At 39.8% G+C, this 23,235-nt stretch overlaps 2 protein-coding genes across 2 annotated transcripts in view; both read left to right on the top strand.

Annotated features, from left to right (window-relative positions):
- LEMD3 (LEM domain containing 3) overlaps positions 1–2,086 on the top strand; it is a 79,113-nt gene extending 77,027 nt beyond the window's left edge. The window contains exon 15 of the transcript XR_013967207.1: positions 1,829–2,086. The gene's annotated coding sequence lies outside the window, so the exon portion shown is untranslated. The remainder of the gene's footprint in view (positions 1–1,828) is intronic.
- An 11,413-nt stretch (positions 2,087–13,499) lies between these two features.
- MSRB3 (methionine sulfoxide reductase B3) overlaps positions 13,500–23,235 on the top strand; it is a gene marked incomplete at its 5' end in the record, with an annotated part of 170,261 nt that continues 160,525 nt past the window's right edge. The window contains 2 exon segments of the mRNA XM_080812504.1: positions 13,500–13,652; positions 13,655–13,741. Coding sequence (XP_080668630.1) covers positions 13,500–13,652; positions 13,655–13,741 — 240 coding nt within the window.

Below are 23,235 nucleotides of genomic sequence, written 5' to 3'. Positions count from 1 at the left end.
TCTGGAGTGAAAGGAGTATACTATATACATGCAGTTGGAGGGAACTACTCTGAAATTTAGCAGTGAAGTCTAATCTGTTGAATTACGTATGTATTATACAAAACTTCCATTAACATTTATTACATATATATATTTTTTTTATTAAGCAGGCTGCCTGCTGAGCAGAGAGCCTGATGTGGGACTCAGTCCCAGGACCCTGAGATCATGACCTCAGCTGAGGCAGAGGATTAACCCACTGAGCCACCCAGGTGCCCCTATTACATATATTTAAATGTTTACCTTAATTAGGATTCCCATAATTATTTCTAGTCTATTTTCTTAATTTGATCTCCTCCGTTAGTATATTTTGAATCATTACCAACCTTTGGCAGTGAAGCTCAGGCATTTTAGAGTTTTTATAATTTCAACATTTTGGAAAAGAGCTATATTTATTTTAGCTACAGATTTGTGGGTTTTTACTGTTAGCAGGTGTATGAAAAGTCTTCCAAAGCACTGGATCCCTGCACTGAGAGGGAAAAAAAGGAAGCGTGTTTAAGAGCACAGTCCCTGGAGTGAGAGCCATGCTCAAATTTCAGCGTTGACACATACTAGTTGTATGACCTTAGGCAAGTTATTTAAGTAGTCTAAGACTCAGTTTCCTCATTTTTAAAACAATGGTAATTGTATGGTTGAGAGAATGGAATGAAATAATGTAAAATTCCCATCATATAATATCCTGGTTACCATTCCTAAATCAAGGTCTGTGAGACAAACTGCTTCAAAATGTGATTTATTTTTTTAACATCCCTTTGCTTTTCTTCATTGTAGTCACTCTTAACAATGATCATGCATAAGACATACCTTTGAAAATGTATAATCTCTTCAGTGCTTTCCTTTTTAAATGACATATTCCCTATCCCAGCAAGTAGAAAAATGGGGTGCACTCCTGATTAGCATAACCTTGATGCAGAAAACAGAAAAGGAAAATTTATAGGCCAGTCTCATTGAACAAAGATGCAAAAGTCCCAAACAAACTAAAGTGGCCAGCAGACCAAATCCAGCGACAAACAACTAAGAATTACACATCATGACCATGTTGGATGTATTCCAAGGAATGCAGGACTGGTTTAACCTTAGAAAATCAATATAATTTGTCCCATTAACAGAATAAATGAAATAAATATGATCACCTCATTTAGATGCAGTAAACCATCTAATAAAATTCAACACTCATATTCCTTTTCATAAAAAAAGTAATTCTTAGCGAACTAGAAGGGAACTTCTTAAATCTCATAAAAAAATATTTACCAAAAACCTGAAATATACATATTAATAGTAAATTCTCTGGTATGTCCCTGCTGGGTACAGTTTTGAAACCTAAGTTTTGACTTCTTTTATTTCTGAAACAAATAAAAGAAAAAGCTTTTTTGTTCTTCACTATTAACAATTTTTGTTCTTTTAAAACTAATGTATTCTCCCATTTTATCTTACTTTGAAATGATACAGTCTTTCGTGTCTCCTAAATTATTCATTTTATTGTTAATTTTTCCCAACTATTGTGTCCCAGAATTCTTCCTTTTTATGCTCAGTGCTTCTGCTTTAAAAAGGCAGAAAATCTAAATTTATTTTTCTCAATGTGAAAACATTGAGATTCGGATCTCAGCTATGACTGTTCTAGAATTATCATCATCGGAACTATGGTAGTGTTGGTCATTAGAGTTGTGTCAGCTCCTGACTGGAATGGATCAGTTGTATTTCACCAATGATTGTCTACAGTCATTCCTGTATTATTAAAATGTTTCTTACTGTGACACTAAACATAAAGGCTGGTATAATCTTTTAATTATAGGAGTCTTAGAAGTTAATTTTATGCAGTATACATATGGTAACAGTTTGGTGTACATCCTTGGAAGATCCCAGGAGCAACAGAGATGAGTGAAGAGCAGAAAGTGAATGAGCAGGAGAGACTGCTTCTGTGAGCAGTCCTGTGGGTTGAATCCTCTCCTCACATTGGAAGAACTAGCCACGAGCCTTGTATGTACACTCATTCTGTTATTCATCATTGTAAATTATACATAGTTCCACATTTAAATAAAACCACATTTTCAAAATTACAATGTGTCATATCTCAATAATAGTCTAATTATATACAAAATTACCATTTTCATTTTCCATTATGCTTTGATAACATGGAAAAAGTCAAAAATTGCTTTTCTTGGTTTTCCTTAAGGGCAGCTGAATATACTTAAAATACTATTTCATTATAAGAGCCTTATCATATTTGGAGATTGGTGGGATAAATATTGCCACATAACTGATAGGTTTAGAGAAGTATGCCATTTTCATTATGTTCAGGAAAAAAAATATGTACCTATAATATAGTAGATCATATTCTAGTATTAGATTAGTACAAAAATTCCTGTTTGGCTGGAGTAATTTTTAAAGCTAGGTCTTAATGAATTTAGTTACTTCAGTTACCTAAGGGTTATAATCTGATTTGAAAATAACCAGTTTTCAAAGAGTGCAATAAAATATTCATAGTGCTAAAACTCTGAGGAGCTTAATTTAATCACTGATGACTCAGGAGGAAAGTCAGAATCTTGCAGTGCCTCATTTCATAATGAACCTCACTTAATGTAGGGTAAAGTGAAAATTCTAGTTATTTGAATTTCCTCTTTGGAGTATGAGTATACATACATATTTTGTAAAGGTCATGAAAGCTTTGATATATATGCTCTCATGTATTTTCCTATAATCCTGTTTACCCCTGTTATGGGCATTACAGAAAAGAGAGTTTGAAACTTACTCTCCTTGATTAGAAAGCAGACATGAAAAATTACTCTGGTTACTCTAAACCTGAATTTCTCAAAGAAGGACATGTGGACCACCTCTTCTAGAATCATCTGGGGTACTTGTTAGAAATGCAGATTCCTGACTCCTTCACCAAGCCTGCTGAATCACTGTATCTGGAGAAGATCCCAGGATAGTAACAGGCTCTCCAGGTAACTCTGACAAAAGTTTGAGACTCGTTGCCAGATGGCTTATGGATCTGAGCTCTCAACCTCGGGTAGGCAGCACCAAAATCATTCCTCCTGTGGATGTTGATATAGGAAAAAAGTGACAAAGATTGAAATGGGTGTGTTACTTCCCACAGAGTATGAGAACAGGAAATAATATGTTCTGCCGTCAGACCAAAGGAATTTTAGAGGCAAAGCTGGAAATAGTTCACTGCTGTTTCATTCATATTTATAACATCATTGCTTACTTAAGGTTTAGATTTCCTGATGTGTTTTTCTTTATTGATATGAAGTAACCTAAAGTTACCTAAAGCTGAGCATCATTTGATTCATTTGGAAGATGTTTTTATTATTTTAATGTTTTGCTTTTACCCCAAGCACTATAGCAAATGTCTCTTTGGGGTTTCTTTCCCCTAAATATTTTGAGTTTTCAGAGCTTTGGTTGTGATATAATATGTATTTTCATTAATGTAAGCCAATTTTACTTGTAGTTCTAGTTGTAATTGTTACTACTGGGAGCAGAATATAGAAGGAACTTTTTTTTAGAGGGAACATTTTCTTTTTTTCATTTTGTGCCACTGTGGGAAGATAAATGGATGATAGTTTTATTTGGTACATTGTTTTTCCTATGAGAGTTGAAACATGCACAAATTCATCACCTCCCTCCCTACCCCTTCAACAATACCCTTTCCATCCTCCCACCCCCATCTGAAGGGTCAGTCAACAGTGTTTATTAAGCACTCATTACACTATAGGAACTTGCAAAAGAGGACTCTACTCTCCTTTCCTGTATTCTGTTACTGCTGAGAATTCAGTCTGTATCCAAGTCTTGCTCCATAGCTCAATATCCACTTTTGCCCAAGGGCAGCTTTCACTAAGCCACAGGTCCATCATGAAGACTGGCCTTAGTTTCCCATCCACCTGTCTTCTCCAAAATGCTCCTCAGCCACGTGTACTGCGGGCCTTCTGGTTTTACTGTGGGCTGTTCTTTTTAAAAATTTTTTTTAAGATTTTATTTACTTATTTGATATATATGGAGTGAGAGCACAAACAGGGGGAGCGGCGGGGGAGAGCGGCAGGCAGGGAGAGGGAGAAACAATGTGGGACTGGATCCCAGGAGCCGGGGACCATGACCTGAGTTAAAGGCAGACGCTTAACCAACTGAGCCACCCAGGCGCCCCAAGGTCTATTCTTGAAATACTGTTGATCATCAGTTCTGAATCTTAGTCTGTCCCTCTTTTTACAAGAGGAATGGGTTGAAACCATACTACTTTCTCCTTGCTATCTTGACCTTTTAGCCTCCACAAATGAGACACCAGCACCTGGAGAAGATAATTTCAGACAGAATCATAAAAGTAGGAAAGATATGGGTTAAAGCTCTCCAGCACTACTTTGGGTTTTCACTTGCATCACCCAGGGGATAAGACCTTAAGGGCTGGAAGCTTTTAGACCAAGAAAGCACCTTCCTGAATGCTCCTGCCTATTCTGCTTTCAGGTTTGTATTACCACCTCAGAAAGATTTCCTTCTTTGAATCTTTCAACTGCCTCTAATCCTTCACTGAAAGGGACGTTCTTGTCTGAGCCCATCTTCCTTCCTGCTGATACCATACACTGTGCAGTCAAGGAAGGCCACGGATTTGGGCTGTGTCGAAAAGAAACTACGTGCCTAGTTTCACATGTGTCTGTGCATGTGTGTGCGCACGTATGTAGGAGGGGGTGATGGACAAGCTGACTATGGGTCCTCCAACTCATGTTTTTTTTATTTTTTAAAGTTTTATTTTTTGAGAGGAGAGAGAGCGCGAGAGAGCACAAGCGTGAGCAGGAGGGAGGGGCAGAGGCAGAGGGAAAAGCAGGATCCTCCTGAGCAGGGAGCCTGATGTGGGACTCAATCCCAGCTACACACGCTTTCATGTAGATCAGATGGGACCATATAAAACCCATATATTGAGAATAGAATATAGCCACAATATTAGTAAGGTTCATGCCCTGGCGGGAAAATAAATAGGTCTGTAAACCTATTTGACTATTTGACGTCTTTGTGGGTCTCTTCAGGAGCCACCAAAGAACTGGACTAGATCTTAATGACTTTCTCTCCATTTCACAGTGGTCACGTTGCACACATTTGCTTCAGAATCTGCCTCAGAGAAATAAGAGGTTGAAGGGAGGAATAAGTTCACCAGTTTTTCTCTAGGGTTGCCAGATTTAGCACTTAAAAGTATAGAATGTCCAGTTACACTGAGTTTCAGATAAATTATGAGTAATGCTCCATGAAATATTTAGGACATACTAAAAATTATTTGGTGTTTAGAATTTAGATTTATCTGCATATCCTGAGTTTTATCTGGCAACTCCTACCATACTGCCACTACTCTACCTCGAATATGGGTATCTGCACCTGCCTGGGTGGCCTTCCCAACGCTACTCTTCTGATTTACCCCCACTGCCTACACACACTTAAGTTTTTTAAAAAGAATTTCATTAAGTTTCTCTTCCACACAAGAAATTATGCTCCAAAGGGATTTTCAGTGTGCAACTGTGTACTAAATTTGTGTGTGTGTCTGTTATGCATTTTCCTTGGGGACCTTTTTCTTTTATCAGAATCTCAAAGAGGCATCTTCAAGATATGTAAAGAACTGTGGCTTATACAAAGAAACAAAAGTGGGTGAATTTAGAAAAATGCACCTTGCCTCAATCCTGACTTCTCCTTTAGACATCAGTAGTTTGAAAGCCCCTCATATCGTTCGACTCCCACCAACATCTTGCAGTATAGGCAGGGCAGATTGCTTCTTACAAATTATTGCTTACATTTCAAAGGTAAGGTCACTAAATCCCAGACATGTGAATTATAAAGTCATACGCAACTATTACTTGGCATAACCAGAGTTTGAATAGAAATCTGTCTACCGCAAGTTTATTTCTCTCTCTACTTATATGGACCACCAACTTAATAAAATCAATTTGGTACAATACTTAAAGCTACAACTTAAAAAAAGAAACCTCAGAAAGGTTTCTCTCTATCTCTGAAGAGATGTTCTTATGCCCTTCCGTCTGGTGGACCTTGTCACTTAGCTGTCAGTTACAAACCACAACTCTTGGATGTTTGGCCGTTTGACCTATAGGGATGGCTTTTCAATGTGGTCATGTGCCGGAATATACCCATATTCCATTGCTGCTATTCTCAAATATTTAGAGACTATTAAGGTGTTTCACTGTCAGCTTATAAGTCCTTATAGTAATAAAAATCATTAATACTTTATGTTTACTCATTTGAAAGCATAAAAGGAATAATAGTGTGGCTATTCATCTATTCTGTTTGGTTCTAAATTTTGTCTTTTTCCACAAATCAAGTGTGTTCTAAAAAAAAAATAGAGCTTCATTTGCCTCTCGGGCTTCCATACTTTTCCTCCAACCTCTTTAGTCTCACCATCTTTTTTTTTTCCTTTTTAAAAATCATTTTATCTTATTTTTTTCATCATGATAAGTGCATTCTTTAATCCCCATCTCGTATGTCCCCTATCTCACCCTCCCTCTGTTAACCATCAGTTTGTTCTCTGTTATTTAAATGGTTCTTCGTTTGTCTTTTTTTCCTTTGCTCATTTTTTTATAGGATAGTTCTGTTTTTAATTTTTTGAGGAACCTGCATACTGTTTTATACAGTGGCTGCATCAGTTTGCATTCCCACCAACAGTGCCCTTGCTGCCCCCCCCCTTTTTTTTCCAAATCAACCTATGGATGTCTTGTGATTTATATATATTTCTATGCTATCTGTAACCCAGTCGTCCCTCTATACGTGTGATTTTCATATTTAATTGTCTAGATGAACATTATCTTATGTGTCTAAAAGCCATTTCAAACTTACTGTGGAAAACTGAGCTGCTAGTAAACCATCCCACCACCCACTTCCACGTCCATCCCTATCTATCTCATGAAATGGCCATTCGGCAGTGCTCAGGGAGGGGGGAAAAGGAAAAGGAAAAAAAGTATAGAGATGTTCTTAACTTTCTTTCAAACCCTACATTTGGTATGTCAGCAAATCTTGGGGGCCCTTCTTTCCAAATACATCTTCAGTTTGATCCCTTTTCTCCATCTCCACTGCTTCCCTACCCCAAGTCATGTTACTGGATTACTTCATGAACCTCCTGATTGGTCTCCCCTTCTGTCTCTGCACTCCTTAAAAGAACAGCCAAAGAAAGTTCTCTGTGAAGATATAAATCAGATCATGTTGCTTCTGTGTAAAGCCTATTATAGCCTCCCATCTCACTACAAAAAAAGCAAAATCCTTATAAATGACCCATAAGACCCTACATGATAGCCTCTTGGGCCACAACCTTTGATGCTCCCTCCACAGCCCCTTTTCTCCCTCTTCTCCCCATGCCAGCCTCCTGGATGGTCCTCCTGCAGGGCAGGTCTACCTCTGCTTTGGGTGTTTCCTCTTTGCTTGCTGTTCCTCTTCTCTCAAACACCAGCATAGCTTCCTTCTTTTTTGTATGTCTTTAATGTTACTTTCCCAAAGCTTTTAGCAACCTTCCCTGCCTTATTGCTCTTGTTAGCAGTTATCACTTTAATATACTAAGTATCTTGCCAGTTTACCTTATTGTCTCTCCAGCCATAGTAAGCATTAAGTAAATATTTGTAGAATGAATGAATGCAAAGATGATTTTCCTGTGTTGAAGATATTTTTAAAATTTCGTCACATATTTTGATGGCAAATCTAAAAGTGGTTTTCACAAAGTAGTTTGAGTAATGATAACTATAGCCTTCTAATATGATTCCTTTGAGGAAGTGAAGACTTAAAAACATATTTGAAAACATTTACTATTACTAAACCTGGATATAAATATAAAAAAGTTTTTGAAGAAAACATGAGTTGAAAGAATTAACTAAATCTCAACAGACTTCCTTAAGAGGTGATTATGAATACAAATGTAGGACTCTGAGCTGTGAAGAGAAACCATGAGTCATTTCAGACAGGAAGTCATATCAGATAAAGCTTAAAGGCAAAGAGTGACTCTGGTGATTGAAAGTTGGTAAGTGATGATAAAAGTTAATAATATTAGTGTTATATTGGTATTTATTAAGGACTTACCATTAGCTATCATGCGATTAAGTGCTAAGCATCATGAGTGGTAGATATCTTTATTTTTTCATTCTACAGAGAAGAAACAATATCAAAGCTTGGAGTAGTTAAGTAACTTGCCCATTGTCCCATAGCTTTAATGGTGGAAGCCATCCTTGAATTTAGATCTGTCTGAGGCCAAAGCCCAGGTCCCTGACCAGTGAGTGGAACTATTTGATTTGGAGATTAATGGCAGTTCGCAGGGTGAAATTTAGGCAGAAGTAAAACTACTACAGAAAATCCTCTAGGGAGGCACCATTTTGGAGAGCAACATGGAATTTCCCAGAAAGCACAACACAGCCAGGGTTTCCTGTACCTCTGGATCACATTGAAGCTGCTTTGGCTGAACAACACATAAAGGATGTAGTTTGTGGTTAGGGACAAATTATGTAAAAAATACACACCTTTAAACACTGCATGCACACACAATGTTCTCCATATAAGAAGCAGAGTGAGAGATGGAGTGAAATGGAGTGAAAGAGTAGAATCAAGTTCACTATCAGAATTTTCCTTACAACTTAAAATGTTCATTCTTTTTTTTTTTTAAAGATTTATTTATTTTAGAGGGGATGTGTGCATGCGTGGGGGCAGGAGGAGAGGGAGAGAATCTTCAAGCAGACCCCCCCCCAGCTGAGCAGGGATATGGGGCATGGGGCTCCATCCCATGACCCGTGAGATTATGACCTGAGCTGAAACCAAGAGTCAGATGCTTAGCCGTCTGAACCACCCAGGTGCCTCAAAACGTTCCATCCTACCCCTTCCCCTTCTCTTTCATTTTGTGTATGTAGTTGATGTTGCATGTGCTGCTTTATGTGACACAATCTTGCTAAGAGTCAAGCAGCTTTGCTGATCTAGGGAGGATTATTTAATTCTCTAAAATACTGAAAATCTTATTAAATATCTATTGCTTGTTGTAGCATATCTATATATCCAAAGCTGGTAGAATCAGGCAGCACATCAATCATGGAAATACATCAGATCTCTCCAGAACTAATCAGCAAAAGGGATGGTTTCAACTGTGTAAAATAAAAGAACGCCATTTGAGATGGAGCAAAATTATTTTACCATTAAAAGATGGAAAATGCTCATTTTAATTCAGTCTTCATCTTTGTTTAGGGGTCCCACTTCATGACCTGGTATAGAGTCCTTGTCCTTTCAGTATGTCTGATGACCGGGGACTGGAAGGGTGTCATGAAAGTGGAAATTCTTTTTCAGAATCCGGGAGAAAATTTCAGGTGTCTCCCTTAGTCAGCATTGACTCTGTGTCCCTCGTGTTGTTGAGAATAGTTCTCCTCAACCTTACTCCCACCCCAGCACACCAAGGCAAGGGGCATGCTTCCACCAGTATAAAAGTGTTCTCAGCATTGGTGGGTCACACCATTCTATTTCCCAGAAGAGAAAAGCAGAATCTGGGGAGTCTGGATTGAATATAGTTTGAAAAGCTTTTTCCTGGAGAGTCTATTACATCCTCCTATGAGGTAATTCCCTTACTCTCTGATCAATCATTATTGGTTTAAAACAATGGCGCCTCGTAAATACTCATTGAATTTAAGTACTAACTTAGGGTTTCTCACTCTGACTGGGGGATTTTGAGTACTGTCTTCTCCTAACCTGTCCATTCCCCTGTTTGCTGTTGTTGGCATCCACCCAAGATGTTCCTTGGGTTATGTGGAGTGGAAACTGGCCCAAAGCTTTGTGTAGTGGCTGAGAGGATCTTATTGAAGAGTGAGCACAGTATGTTGGAGAGATTACTGCTTGAAAGCCTGTCCTGCTTGCAGACTCCTTTTAAAAGAGGTTGCCCCAACCACAACCCCCTAAGAAGTAGCAATGCAGTCTGTTTCTTCAGCATTGGTGCTGTGTGGCGCAGCATGTTAGCCTTCCATCTGAGTCACAGTTGGAGTAGGAGAGGACACCTGACTCAGAGGTAGAGGTAGCCAATCAGTGGGCTGCCCAGTGGCTTCTGAGATTGCCTCAAGTAAGACCTTTCCCCAAAATCGACAATGGTGATAGAATCACACTCTCCCCTCCGGGGCATTTGATTATGAACTATAGCCACAGAACTGGCAGCAAGAGGAAAGAGTTATAGTTGTGCAGCTTGAATTATGGCTGTGTTCTGAAGACGTTTTACGAAGAGTTGGGGCAGTGGTATGCTGGGGCTGGCTTTCTCAGGCCCAACAGCTGGTTACATACATCTCTGCTCCCCTCTGCCTCAGGCTGGTAGGAGTACTGACACCACATCAACTGGTTTTTGTTACAATTGAGGTCTCCCTCCTCCTAATCTGGTTGTTAAAAATTTACCAGCACACCACTGGCTAAGGGAAGGGATGGTATATGGGGAGCAGGCAAGCAGTTACCTCTTTTGGGTCCTTTGTCTTAAAAACAAACAATGTTTAAGGTAATATGTTAACATGATTGGTATTAAGATTATAATAAAAAAAGATGTTAGAGAAAATGTGAAATATATGATTTAAATATCAGTGGTTAAATTACAAAGCTCATAGGAATGTGGTCAGAGGGTAGTACCTTTCCTGTTCCTGGTGCTTATCAAAGGCAAAGCCTCCACCTCCCAGGCTCACAAAGGATGACCCGACAAGCCGGTTAAGTCTCTGGTCTTATTTCCACACGTATTCTTTACCCCTTATTACCTGAGGTAACTTGAGTGCACACCAGTTACTTAAAACCACAAGAGCCCAGTGAATACAGTTTGGAAAATGGGACAAATTCATACAGCAAAAAGAGTATATAGAATTTTGGAATGAGCTTTGAATTCAAATACTCCTTCACCCCTTCCTGGTAACATAATTTATCTATGCCACATTCTCCTTAGTTGTAAAATACAGATAAAGGATAATAAGCTCAGAGATATTTGTAAGAATTAAATGAAGTACCCTGGGTAAAACATCTAGCACAGTGTCTGGCACTTGTTACACATTTAAGTAACTTCAACTCTTTGCTCCTCTCTTTAATATACTTATTGGAGCCTTGAAGACAGTTGAGGGATGGGGCACCTGGGTGGCTGGGTCGGTTGAAGGGCCCACTCTTAGTTTCGGCTGTGGTTGTGGTATCAGGCTCATGGGATCGATGGGGAAATGCCCTTGGGCTCCATGCTCAGTGCAGAGTCCACTTGTTCCTCTCCCTCTGCCCCTCCCCCACCTGCCCCTCTCAAATAAATAAATAGAATCTTAAAAATCAAAAACAAAAGCAAAACCAGCTGCTGGTTTTGCTGTCAAGTCAGTAGAATTGATAAAATCACTTAACTCTCGACTTACATTAATACGAATTAGGTTGTAGGATAATGCCTTGTTTATAATTTTAGGTTTTTGCATATAAGGTCAACTTATATGCAACTTATAACAATTTTAAATATTACTATAATTATTACAATCCTTTGAAACAAGCTTTTCTTTGCACTTAGGTCAGAGTTGCTGTATAGCAGTCCACAAATTACTGTGTTAATTTCCTTTTATTTTTTTTAAGATTTTATTTATTTATTTGACAGAGAGATCACAAGTAGGTAGGGAGACAGGCAGAGAGAGAGGGGGAAGCAGGATACCCGCCGAGCACAGAGCCCAAAGTGGGGCTCGATCCCAGGATCCCGACATCATGACCTGAGCCGAAGGCAGAGGTCCAACCCACTGAGCCACCCAGGCGCCCCTCCTTTTGTTTTTAAACAACCTGTTAGACTATGGGCAAAGAACTACGTTAGATGTTGTAAGGGAAATAAGGAAAACAGATGGTTGGGTCCCTGGGTAGCTCAGTCAGTTGAGCATCCAGCTCTTGGTTTCAGCTCAGGTCAGGATCTCAGGGTCCTGGGATAGAGCCCTGCATTGGGCTCCATGCTCAGCAGCGAGTCTGCTTGAGGTTCTCTCTCTTTCTCTCCCTCTGTCCCTCCCCCTGACTTGAGTGTGCTCTTTCTCTCAAATAAAAATAAATCTTAAAAAAAAAAAAATTAAAACAGACACTTATATAATACCCAGTTAAATATACAAAAAAGAGAAAAGGGAGTGAATACTCAATTGTTTTCCTGAGTATTCCCTTCCCACTGCCCAGCTTCTAGGTATCTAAATTGAATAATACCATGTGTCTTTTAAATCCCTTATTTACCGTATTACAGTTTATTTACCCTTAGCTTACTTAGGTCATCTGCCCTTAGCCTCATTATCACTGCTAGTATATTAAGGATGAAATCTGCCCATTTGCCAGGAGTAATTCATGGGATGTGGTGTTTCTCAGTACCAGATGATTTAAGGGGAGCTACTTGCAAATGGAGTGGTTTTTGGCATATGGGCCTTAATAATTTGCTAGAATTAAATTTGTTTTGTAGTTTCTGCTTTTCAAATCAGCATTTTCAGACAAGCAGTGTGATGTACAAATTACCGCACTTTAGTTCACACTAGAATAATCCACACACTAAATCTGTTTGGCATTTACCCCTTAAGAATTTTGCATCAATAAATCATTTTTGTAGCATCTTAAAATGTTCCTAAGTAATTCTATATAACATCTTGCATCTGCAGGGCCTGTCGTGCCAGTGTGAATAAAAATAATAAATTGTAGTAATTAAGATATAATTATATTGTCTTGAAAAGCTAAGGGTCATTTGGACTTGATTACCGGAGGAGTTATCAGTGCCAAAGAAAAGGCAGGGGACTAGTGGCTTGGGCCTGTAATTAAACATCTGGGACTGACAATTTGGCCATCCGAGGTAGCACCTTTTGAATAAATTTCAATACTGCCTTACTACAAGCTACAACAAATACAAAAACTAGTGTAAGGGGAAGAAGAGAGGTTGGTGGTGGAAAGGACAACCGGTCTCAACATTTAACTAGTACGAAAACTGTTGTCAGGAAGCCTGCCTCCACTCCATATAAAGGCTCCCTTGGAATGCGGGAGGGTGCTTTCGTGTCTTATAATGCCTATTTGTTGTGTATCAGACGGCTCACCTGAATGCAGAACTGGCAGTGCCGCTGCAGCCTCACCCTCCCACACTTACAGAAGTACTTGCCAGATCTTTTTATGCTCTCCTGACCAAAGCTCTCCAGTGATCGGGGGGCACAGCGGGAGTCTCCTCAAGCTCCTTAGGCGTCTTTCCTCGCGTCCTCCACTCGCTGTCTGGTCTCCCCGTGGTGGTTTCTCTCTTCTCTATCCTGCTCAGGGGTCTCAGGTGGGGCCTGGGTGGGATGCTAGGCTCTGCTCTTGGGCCTCCACCCCGGAGAGGGATGCTGCCTGGCGGAGAGATTCCACCTTTCGCTCGCGCTCGCGGCTGGCAGCGTCGCGGCGGTTGTGGAGGAGGAGGATTTGGAGGAGGGAGTTGGCGGCCGCCGAGGCCGGGCAGCCGGCCCCGTCCGCGGCGGGCGCGCTCCGCGGTCCTCCCTCGCTCGTCTCCCATGCTCATATTTGGACTCGGCTGCCCGTGCCCAGGAATTTCCCGTCATGCCTCCCGCCGCCCCGTCCGTCGCCCGGAGCCTGGGAGGGAGGGAGTGAGGGAGGCTCGGACGGCGGCGGCGGCGGCGGCGGCGGCGGCTCCCTGGCCCTTCCATGAGCCCGTGGCGGACCCTCCCGCGCCCCCTCTTGCTTTGCCTCTGCCTCTGGCTGGCCACGGCCGTGGCGCGGGGAGCCGCGCAGTCAGGTAAGTTTGGGCTCCCTCTCCCCCTCGCCTCCCCTCTCCCACCCCAACCCTGCCGAGTTGAGGTGTGACCCAGACCCCAGATCCCCTCCGAGCGCCGGCTGCGCCCCCTTCAGCCTCCTGCGGGGACGCCCCCTGTCCTGAGCCCGGGAGGGGCGCTGAAGGGGAGCGCCCCGCGCGGGCGGTGGGGGGTTTGGCGGATGGAAGGAGGTCAGGCTGGCTTCGCCCCCGCCTACGGGAGGCGTCTGGCCGCCTTGCTGACACCTTATCCCGTCCCCGGAGCGAACCTGAGCCGGAGGGAGGCTCTTGCCGGACGCGGGCCCCCAGGGAGGGGCTTGGCGGGGCAGCCCGCAGGAGGCAGGGGAGGGGGGCCGCGCCGGCTTCGGGAAGGCGCGGGACGAGCCGCGGGGGCTCCCACCGAAGTGCCCGCTCGGATAACGGGCCGGGGTGCGTGGGAATGCGCAGGTCAGGCCCGCGCCTCCCGCTGCGCGTCCGGAGGGGCGTGGGGCGCCGGGCGGAGCTGGGGGCGGGGAGCAGGGGGCACCCAGAGGCGCACGGTCGCCCGCCCGCCACGTCGCCCGCGCCGGGGGCTCTGGCTCCCGCTCCCCGCGGGCCCCGCTGGTATTTAATAGGCCCAAACCGAACAAAACCCTGAGTTTGCCAGGTACCAGTTTTGTTTTGTTTTTGAGCGGAAAAAAGCATCCGAGTGTGTTTTTTAAGTTTTACACTGGACTATTTAAAGTCAAACTCTGTGAACGAAAGGTGCCATTCCTGCCTTCCTTGGTTTAGGACTATAATTAGGGTAATTCTGAAGTCTTAAGAGGATGATTTTTAAAGATCATTTTCTTTAAATCATGTGGAAAATATCAGTGAGGATTTTTTTCTAAGGTTGTAAAACGTAATTATTTGAAATTACAAATGTAGAGTTTAAGGTGCATGTGAAATTGCATGAACTTTGATACTTGTGATGAGCGTCTAACTTAACTAATCATCAGAGCTTCTCAGTTCTTAGTTTTTGCTGGAATGGGAGAAGAAAAATCGTAATTCCTCAGTTGAGATTAGGGAATTTTAGTTTGTTTTTGTTTTTTGCCACTAGTAGACTAAACTGTCAACATAAGATATGGCTCGCAATTAGGACTTATGAATTAGTTGGAAGCTGACTCTGTTAAGCATAGATTATATTCAGAACTCTCTGGTCTGTCACTTCATATTCCGTTTGCAGCACTGGTGGCAAAACAGATTTTACAAGATAGTCGGTCTATAAAAAAATCTTCAGAATTCATGTAACTTATAAAATTGCCAATTTAGATTAACAGGAGATTTTTTAAATGTTTGACTTTATTAAATGTGCAGCTTATTAATTTAAGTAATGATACCAATTTCATGTTTGCTTTTGACTAGAACTGTTTTTCAGAAAGCCTACTTTTTATGGATTCATATTTTAGGAGTATCTTTAATAATACTTCTTGGGCAATACAGGAAGTTCTAACTACACATTTTATTAGTGGTCTTCTGGAAAATACTGTGCTGCACAATAAAGAGTGGATTGTACTGCCAGGGAATATATGTTTTTTGTTGTTGTTTTTTTTTTCCCCCTCAGTGATGTGTTGACTTACCTAATACTTGTGGTAAAGCAGCCCTTGAAGACCAAAATCCACTGTACCATGGCCCCTTGCCAGTATTTTTGAACACCAAGTTTATATTTGGATCCTTTAAACATTCATTCTTTTAATTTTGGTCCCAGCTGACATTTAAGTCTAATTTCTGATGACTTTTATTAGGGCCCTATGTGAACATCTGGAATTTTTTTATATTAAAATAAGTAGTTCTCTGCCATATAGAATTTTGTCACAGTGCCTAAACTGCCTATCTGCCAAGGTTGCAAACATACAGCATCATTTACGTTTTGCATCAACTCATAGATTTTTAGCTTTTTAAGGTGTTTGTTCTAGTTATCCTAACTAAAATGTTAACCAATTAGGTCAGAAATCTTTAGCACTCTTTTGCTAAACTCAAGTAACAAGAATATCCAGAAAAGATCCCAAGAGTAGTTGCATAGATTTTTTTTCCTACATTTTTCTAATACATTTATCCTTTTTAAATTAAAAATAAAATTTCAGCCATTAAAGAGGAACTTTGGGAAATAATGCTTTTTTGGTCTATTATCTGGTCACAGTTCTTTGATTTTACCTTGCCTGTGTTACCAGCTGTTGCCAGCGTTCAGTGTCTCATTGTCATCTCACTTTATTATGGTTGGGGATTTGGTTCAGATGTTTAATTCCTTCTCTGTAAAGTGATGAAGTTGGACATAATCTCCATGTCCCTTTGAACTCCAGGATACTGTAATTTTTTTGTTGTTGTTGTTTATATAATCCTGCAGAGCTGCCTACACTACATTGATTCAAACTTCTGATTATCACCTCTGACTTGCTAAACATGTTAAACTGGTCTACTTGTGGTCAGATCTGATTGGTGTGGATCCAGCTTATGGAACATCTTGATATCTGGCACATGAGCACAGATGCACATACGTTGACAGAGTTCCATGATATTAAGCTTCTGCTACTTTCTCTTCCCCTCATCTAATAGAAGTAACATAAGCTTGTTATGTCATAGGGTAAATGTCTAATTGCTCTTTGGGGCAGTTAAGCCCAGGCCCTAAGATGGTTTGGTATTCAGTTTTGGAATTTGTGTCTGGGTTAGCAATACCACTGTAGAGCACCCAAACCTTTCTGTGGTTGGGAGGCTGTGGCTAGTTATTTGGGGGCATTCCAGATGAAATGCCCTACAGTCCTACAAAATGCCCTATTGATCATACTTGGACTTACCCATCTTGTTTATTCAGAATTAAATTGAATTTGGATAGGAGGGTAATCAGATTGCTATTTAATTTTCCAGTTGTTAGCATCTGTGATTGCTGTACAGATATCTCAAGGCTTTACTTTGAATATTCCTATATTTTCTCCTTTCTGGGCACAATCGGTTTTTCTTTTAAAAGGCTCAGCAGGGTCCTGGATACTTGTTCACATATTTTCTCTATAGCATACCAAAGTCATCTTTTATGGCTTTTAAGGAAATTCGAAGAAAGAGAAAAGAAATTATAGAAAAGATAGGCCAGTAATAAATCAACCAATTGACTTTATGGAGGATTTGGTTATTGTCTCATTTAAGCTTCTGTTGCAAGTAATAGAAATGAACTTGAACTAGTTTTAGGAAAACGAAAGAAAGGAATTCGATGGACGCTAAATGCAGACAGACCATATTAGGGACCAGGGACCGGAAAATGTGGAACTTTCCCTGTCTCTACTCTTTACCTTTCTTTGCTTCATTGTTCTTTCTTTGCTGACCATTTTTTCCCCCTGCTTTCCTGTGTTCATGGTTGAATTTGACTCCTCAGCAGCTCCTGAGTATTTACATGTCCCTCAGTTTGCAGGGAAAGACTAAATCATTGAGGCTTGATTCTGAATTCCTGAGAGAAAGAACCTGAATAGACACAGTTTGGGTCTTGATACAGATTTCCCCTAAGGTCTCTTCTAATGCTGGAGTTCTTTTTAGTAGGTACTGCAGACATTTATGTGATTTGATTTTGCATTTTTACATTTTATATTATGGGGTTATTTGTCATTAAAGGGTATAATTTTCTCTTGATTGCCATGTGTATCGGAAAGAGCTTGCCACCTTCAGTGGGATCCTAGGATATTAGAGCAGTTCATTCACACTGAAGCAGGAATGCTGAAATGCCCAAGAGGAAGCTTTGGGGAGTGAATGGAGGGTAGCCCCGCATTTAAGAGTCATAAAGCAGTCTGGGATTCACCTGACTTGTGAAAATCCTGTTTAATAAGAGCTGATCAACCCTGCAGATAACTGTCTGCATATTTTCAGGAATTCACTTAATTAAAATGCTGGGCTCAAATAGCTCTTAAGGGTAAATTCATTAAAACTATTTAAGTGATAATTAGAGACATTCAAAATAGTAATAGTTTAGGGAGTTCCTTAGTTATTTTCCTGTTCCTCACCCATGTCTAGCATTTTCCATCTCTCCCTTTCCTTTAGACTGCTTCCGCTGCCTGGCTTGTTTTTCTCTCCTAACCTGTCTTTCAGGCCTAGATTGATCTCACGGTTCTTTGCGAAGCTTTCTTCACCTCTTAGAATTTGTCATTTCCTTCTGTTTCCAAGACATTTTGTACCTTGATTGAAGCATTATTTTACCATCTTGCATTATCAAGTCCATATGTACACATCTTCTTCGCTATACTATAAGTTCTATTAGACCAATGAATCACCTAGAAGTATTCAGATAAGCTGTTAGCAACCCATCATCCCAAGCATAATGATTCCAGCTTTTTCAAACGTTCTGAAGCTTGTATGGCATCCTGCTTGTCACTGCCTTCTTCAGACATTGGAGCTCAGTCATATTGCTCTTCTTTCTCAGTCCTTGTCTGTTTTTTAAATGTTACAGGCTTTTCCATGAATATTCTAATTTCCTGTGCGATGATCAATATATAGAACAATAGGATCTTTCCCTACAAACTGAGATGGGTGGGGAAGGCAATGGATATGGAAGGAAATCAACTTGTGTTAAGCACCCAATATATACCAGATTAGATTAGAGAGGGCAGGTACAGGAAAACATGGGAGCATATATGAAGGGGAATAGTGGGAAGATAAAGTATAAAAATTGAAAATTAGGTTTGGCCTAGATTTTTATATTAATACTTTTTTAATATTTATATTTTTATATTAATACTAGAATTTTATATTTATATTAATACTTTTAATACTAGGCTAGAAAATTTGGACTGGGTTAGCAAGCTAAGTCCTCAAAATCAGAGTTGGATTATAAAATATATTATCTAATAATTCAGAGGATGGATTGAATCAGGAAAGAAACCATTGGATTAATAAAGAAAGGTTATAGGAGATTTTCTTAGGGAGTGAAGACCTGAGCTAAGGTGGTGGTGTTGGGATTGGAGAGATGTTGCTAAGGTAGACCAGACAGAAACAGACAATTAATAGGAGATGGGGAAAGAGAGGGATGACTAAAAATGATGGGAAGATGTTAAGCTTGGGCGAGTGCAAGAATGTGCACTCAGCAAGTTTGTGGGTGGGGGTAAAAAATGAATTTTATTTTAGATCTTTTGCATTTGAGGTGCTGGTAGAACATTCATGTTGAGATAGATGGGGTAGTCAAGTCAGAAATGTGAGGTTGTGACTTGGAGAGATTGGGGCTGGAGATAAAACATGTATGACTAAGGAAGACTAAAAATAAAAGGGAAAAGAAAGTATTTGTTGACTGGTGGAAGAGGAAAAGCACAGGAAAAGCATCATCATCAGGAAGGTGCAGCTTCTTCTAGCTTTGAGTGATGGCCCGTCAGTATATGGCATTCTGTCCATGAGCTTTCCTTGTTTGGGGGACATCATGTACTCACTCCATGAGCAGTACGTACGAAGGATCCTGCAGCCAGAGAGACCTTTCCAAACAGAGAAATTGTTGCTGCTACTTCCCGTCTTAACCTCTTCAGTGGCTTATCTTTCTTAAGATAAAGGACTAACACTTTCAGTGTCTTCATCATCACCGTGCCTTGCTTTTCTCTGTACTCTGAGCTTCTTACAAGTGGTTCATTTAGCTTCAAACACACATTTTACTGTCTCCTCCTCATTCCTCCCTTTACCTTCCCCAAGAATGTGAAGCCAATATGATTCCCGTCAGATGAAGTACTCTTTGGCTTTTTTTTTTTTTTTCCTGGTCCTCTATGGGTACTTTTTATTGCCATGGTCAAGTTCTTATCCACAAGACAATTGTTGACAATTTCCTAATCTATAATAAAAACTTTATAATAAATCACATTCCTACCTCTTCCTTACAGAATGCCTTGTTTTTCTTTTTTCTTCAAGTGTTGCCTACATGATTCTCTAACACCTGAGTTAGTCACCTGGGCCACCATACCTTGCTCTGTGACTCTGGGCCATGGTAGCCTGGAGCAGCGTTGCTACCTGGCATTTGTGACCGTGTTACCTAGCTGAGTGCTGTTTATCAGGATACCTCAAGCCAATTTTTTGATACTTGTCTTTCTGAAGGAAATCAGAGGGAATTTACTTCATTGAAGGGCTTTATTTGCATAAACTGCAGAGCTTTGTAAAATATGGAGGTGACCGCAGGTGAAATAGAGAAATAGTGCCAGTGTAGGAAATGTGCTTGCAGGGCCTAGCTTCCTGATCAAAGGGGTATCATGATTCTGTTTCTAAGAATAGTATTCACTTCATAAGGTTTGTCTGAAGTGGCATATTTATGTTCAGTATGGAGTATTAAGAATAATTTCTGACTTGATTAAAAAAAGGAACCCTCCCATATGCTAGTAGTTGTGTTTTTAGTAGCTGTTGACTGAGAAAATACATAATAGCAAAAACCTACTATAAAAATTTTAAATGAGTTTTTTTTTTAATATAAAAGCATTCTCACATTCAGAAAGTATACATATGTGGAAATTATGGCTTATAGAGTCTATAGACAGCTTGACTTCGTGCTTTGTGAATACTCTCAGGGAGGTTCCGGTCTCAGGGTTCAGTGGTTCATTGTCACTTTAGAATATGGAAGGGAATTTTGTTTGAAAATCTGAGCCACGGTTGAAATTTTGGAAGGACAAGGAAGTTCCTTCTCAACATCCTCTAGGACAATTGCTTGTTTTATGCCGGGCAATGTACTTTATGCTAAGACTGGGCTGTTAATCAGTCTCAGGGATTAGTATATGAATATTTTTAAAGATTATATTTTCAGATATATAAGCATCATTCTTAGGGCCATATTCCTGTTTTTTAGGATAAAATTTAGTAGGTGATTTTCATGCAAGTATATACCTACAGCAATCTGTGTTATGGCCTGTCTTCTATTACAATAAATTACACAATGAATCTTTATGGTTTCTCAGGTCAGTTTATTTTCTTTAAAGGAAAAAAACCCTGCAAACAAAACAAAACCAACCAATCCCTCAGCATAGATGTTAAGTTTAAGGGAACACTGAAGATAAGCCTGTATTACATTTAGAGTCTTTAAAAAATATCAGGATAGTTTTTGTATAAATCAGACAGTCCTGAATTTTATGTTTGTCCTTTCATTTCTCTCATTTATGTTGTATTTGGCTGTCAGAGAATCTGGGCATGGTTGGAGTTGGGAGACATCTAAGGTGACTGTTAGAGGTGGCTATTTTATCTTAGATTTGTGGTGTATAAGGAAAGGTAGGGCCATATCTCCCCGTTCATAGTCTATTATGTGGGATGACAGTTGAAGGACCACAGGTTGTCTGGGAGCCCTGGTCACACAGTAACTGAAAATGAAAAGGTGCATACACTGAAGTCCTTCCTGATACCCATCTAGTTAGATCACTGTAGGGAGCCAGGAGGAGCATGGTTGAAGGTAAGGGATCTGCAGAGCCAGTTGAAAAACTGCAGACTCATTAGTATATTTGCGCCCTTGTGTATATGTTCATGTTGCAAAGGAGTCAGGGTAGTGTGATGAAAATATTGGAGAGCAGATCAGAAGACTGGGTTTTCCTGGTCCTATTCTTCCGTGAAGCATTTACACTCTCTGTGCCTCAGTTTTCACATCAGCAAATTGAACCAAGTGGACTGAGTGATACCTGATGTTGTTTTTACTTTAAGATGCTATAGTCTATGGGTTGTCTAAAAGTCTCTAAGTAGCTTTCACAATTTTTAATGGAAATGACATGATTAATAAATTATACGAAGTTGTCTTCCCTTGTTATGTTTGGTTCAAGTTGTCTATTTTGTGGAAGTATAAATGTTATTCTGTGACTAAGATCTGATGTTTGAACTTTGTAGCCTAATGTGCTCAGTAATTTGATCCATAAGCAAAGTTATATAACCCTTCTAAAGATCCAGTATTTTTATTTAGAGGATAGATTGCTGTGTATTAGATGCATCATATTAACAAGCCCATTCAAAGTAATGACCTTAAGCACTAGAAACTATGTTGGCTGATCTAAACGTATAGTTAAGAATTGCTTATTTGGCTTCATGATGTATCTCAGATGGGAATAGTCCTCTTTTAGTCAGGGTACATTGCTAGTACAATTTGCTTTTGACCAACCTAGAAATAATTTTAATTCTTAAAACTAGTTAATTTGCTCTTATCATTAAAGAAGAAAATCTTCTCCATTGAGCTTTAAAGGAAAAAAAAAACACCACCAAACTTTACTGATTTGCCACAGGAAAAAAGATCTTCTCTTGCCTTTATAATGTATTTTTTTTAAAGATTTTATTTATTTATTTGACAGAGAGAGAGAGAGAGATCACAAGTACACAGAGAGGCAGGCAGAGAGAGAGGGGGAAGTGGGCTCCCTGCCCGATGTAGGGCTCGATCCCAGGACCCTGAGATCATGACCTGAGCCAAAGGCAGAAGCTTAACCCACTGAGCCACCCAGGCGCTTGTTTTTATAATGTATTTTTAATTTTTTCCCCTTTTTAATAAATATTTCACATGCACAAAAAGAATATATAACACCTATATATAATACATAAAGAATGATTTTTAAAAATCTAGGTATTCTTACTCAGCTTCGGAAGTGGAATGTTCAAGTTGCCTGTGTGACCTCCCTTTACACCTGCCCTCTGCTCAGAGTTCCCAGTCTTGCATTTTGTGGTAATCACTTAGCACAAGTGATAACTAATACACTCTTGCTCTTTTTCCCCCACTCTTACTTTTTTTTTTATAGTTTTACCATAGATGTATCTATCTCTACATAATTTACTATTTACTTTTGCATGCCTTGGAGCTCTATCTTAATGCTGTCATCTGCTGTGTAACTTCTGTGACTTGCTTTCTTCCCCCATCTCATTATATTTGTGTTATCCATATTGGCGTATGTAACTCATTTTTAAAAGATTAACATTTCCTTTATTATCTGTATATTTTTCTACTTTTTATTTATTTCTGTGCCTTTCACATTTATCGGTTAGGGTGCTTATATTTTTCGATGGAGTCAAATCTGTTTTTTCCCCATTGCTTCTAGGCTTCACCATCCATATAGTGAATAATAATAATAATAATAATGGTAGTGATAATAAGAATAATAGCAAATACTCACATACAGATGTTACTGGTTTTTTTTACCATTTGTGCCAGCTGCTAGTTTAAGTATTTACTGTTTACATATATTAAATTATTTAATGATCATGGCAACTTAATCAAGGAGGTAGCATATTATCACAAGAACTCATATATGGAGATTAGGGTCTGAGGTGCAGGCATTCAGTAATTTGAATGACTATGATTTAAATCTTGGCATTCTGGCTACAGAGTTTATGCTCCTAATCATTGCAGTATAGTGACTCCTATGTAGTCTTTTCTTTTAATTATATTTTTCCCATTTAACTTTTAAGGTATTAAAGTGTTTTTGTGACTTTCAAAAAAGAATGACCCTAGCATGATCCTTGAGTTGGTTCTCCTGCACAATACCAATTGTTTAAAGTCATGTTACAGT

Source organism: Martes martes, assembly GCF_963455335.1.
Source record: "Martes martes genome assembly, chromosome: 8".
NCBI classification, from domain to species: Eukaryota; Metazoa; Chordata; class Mammalia; order Carnivora; family Mustelidae; genus Martes; species Martes martes.
This window is presented reverse-complemented; position numbering and strand designations above follow the sequence as displayed.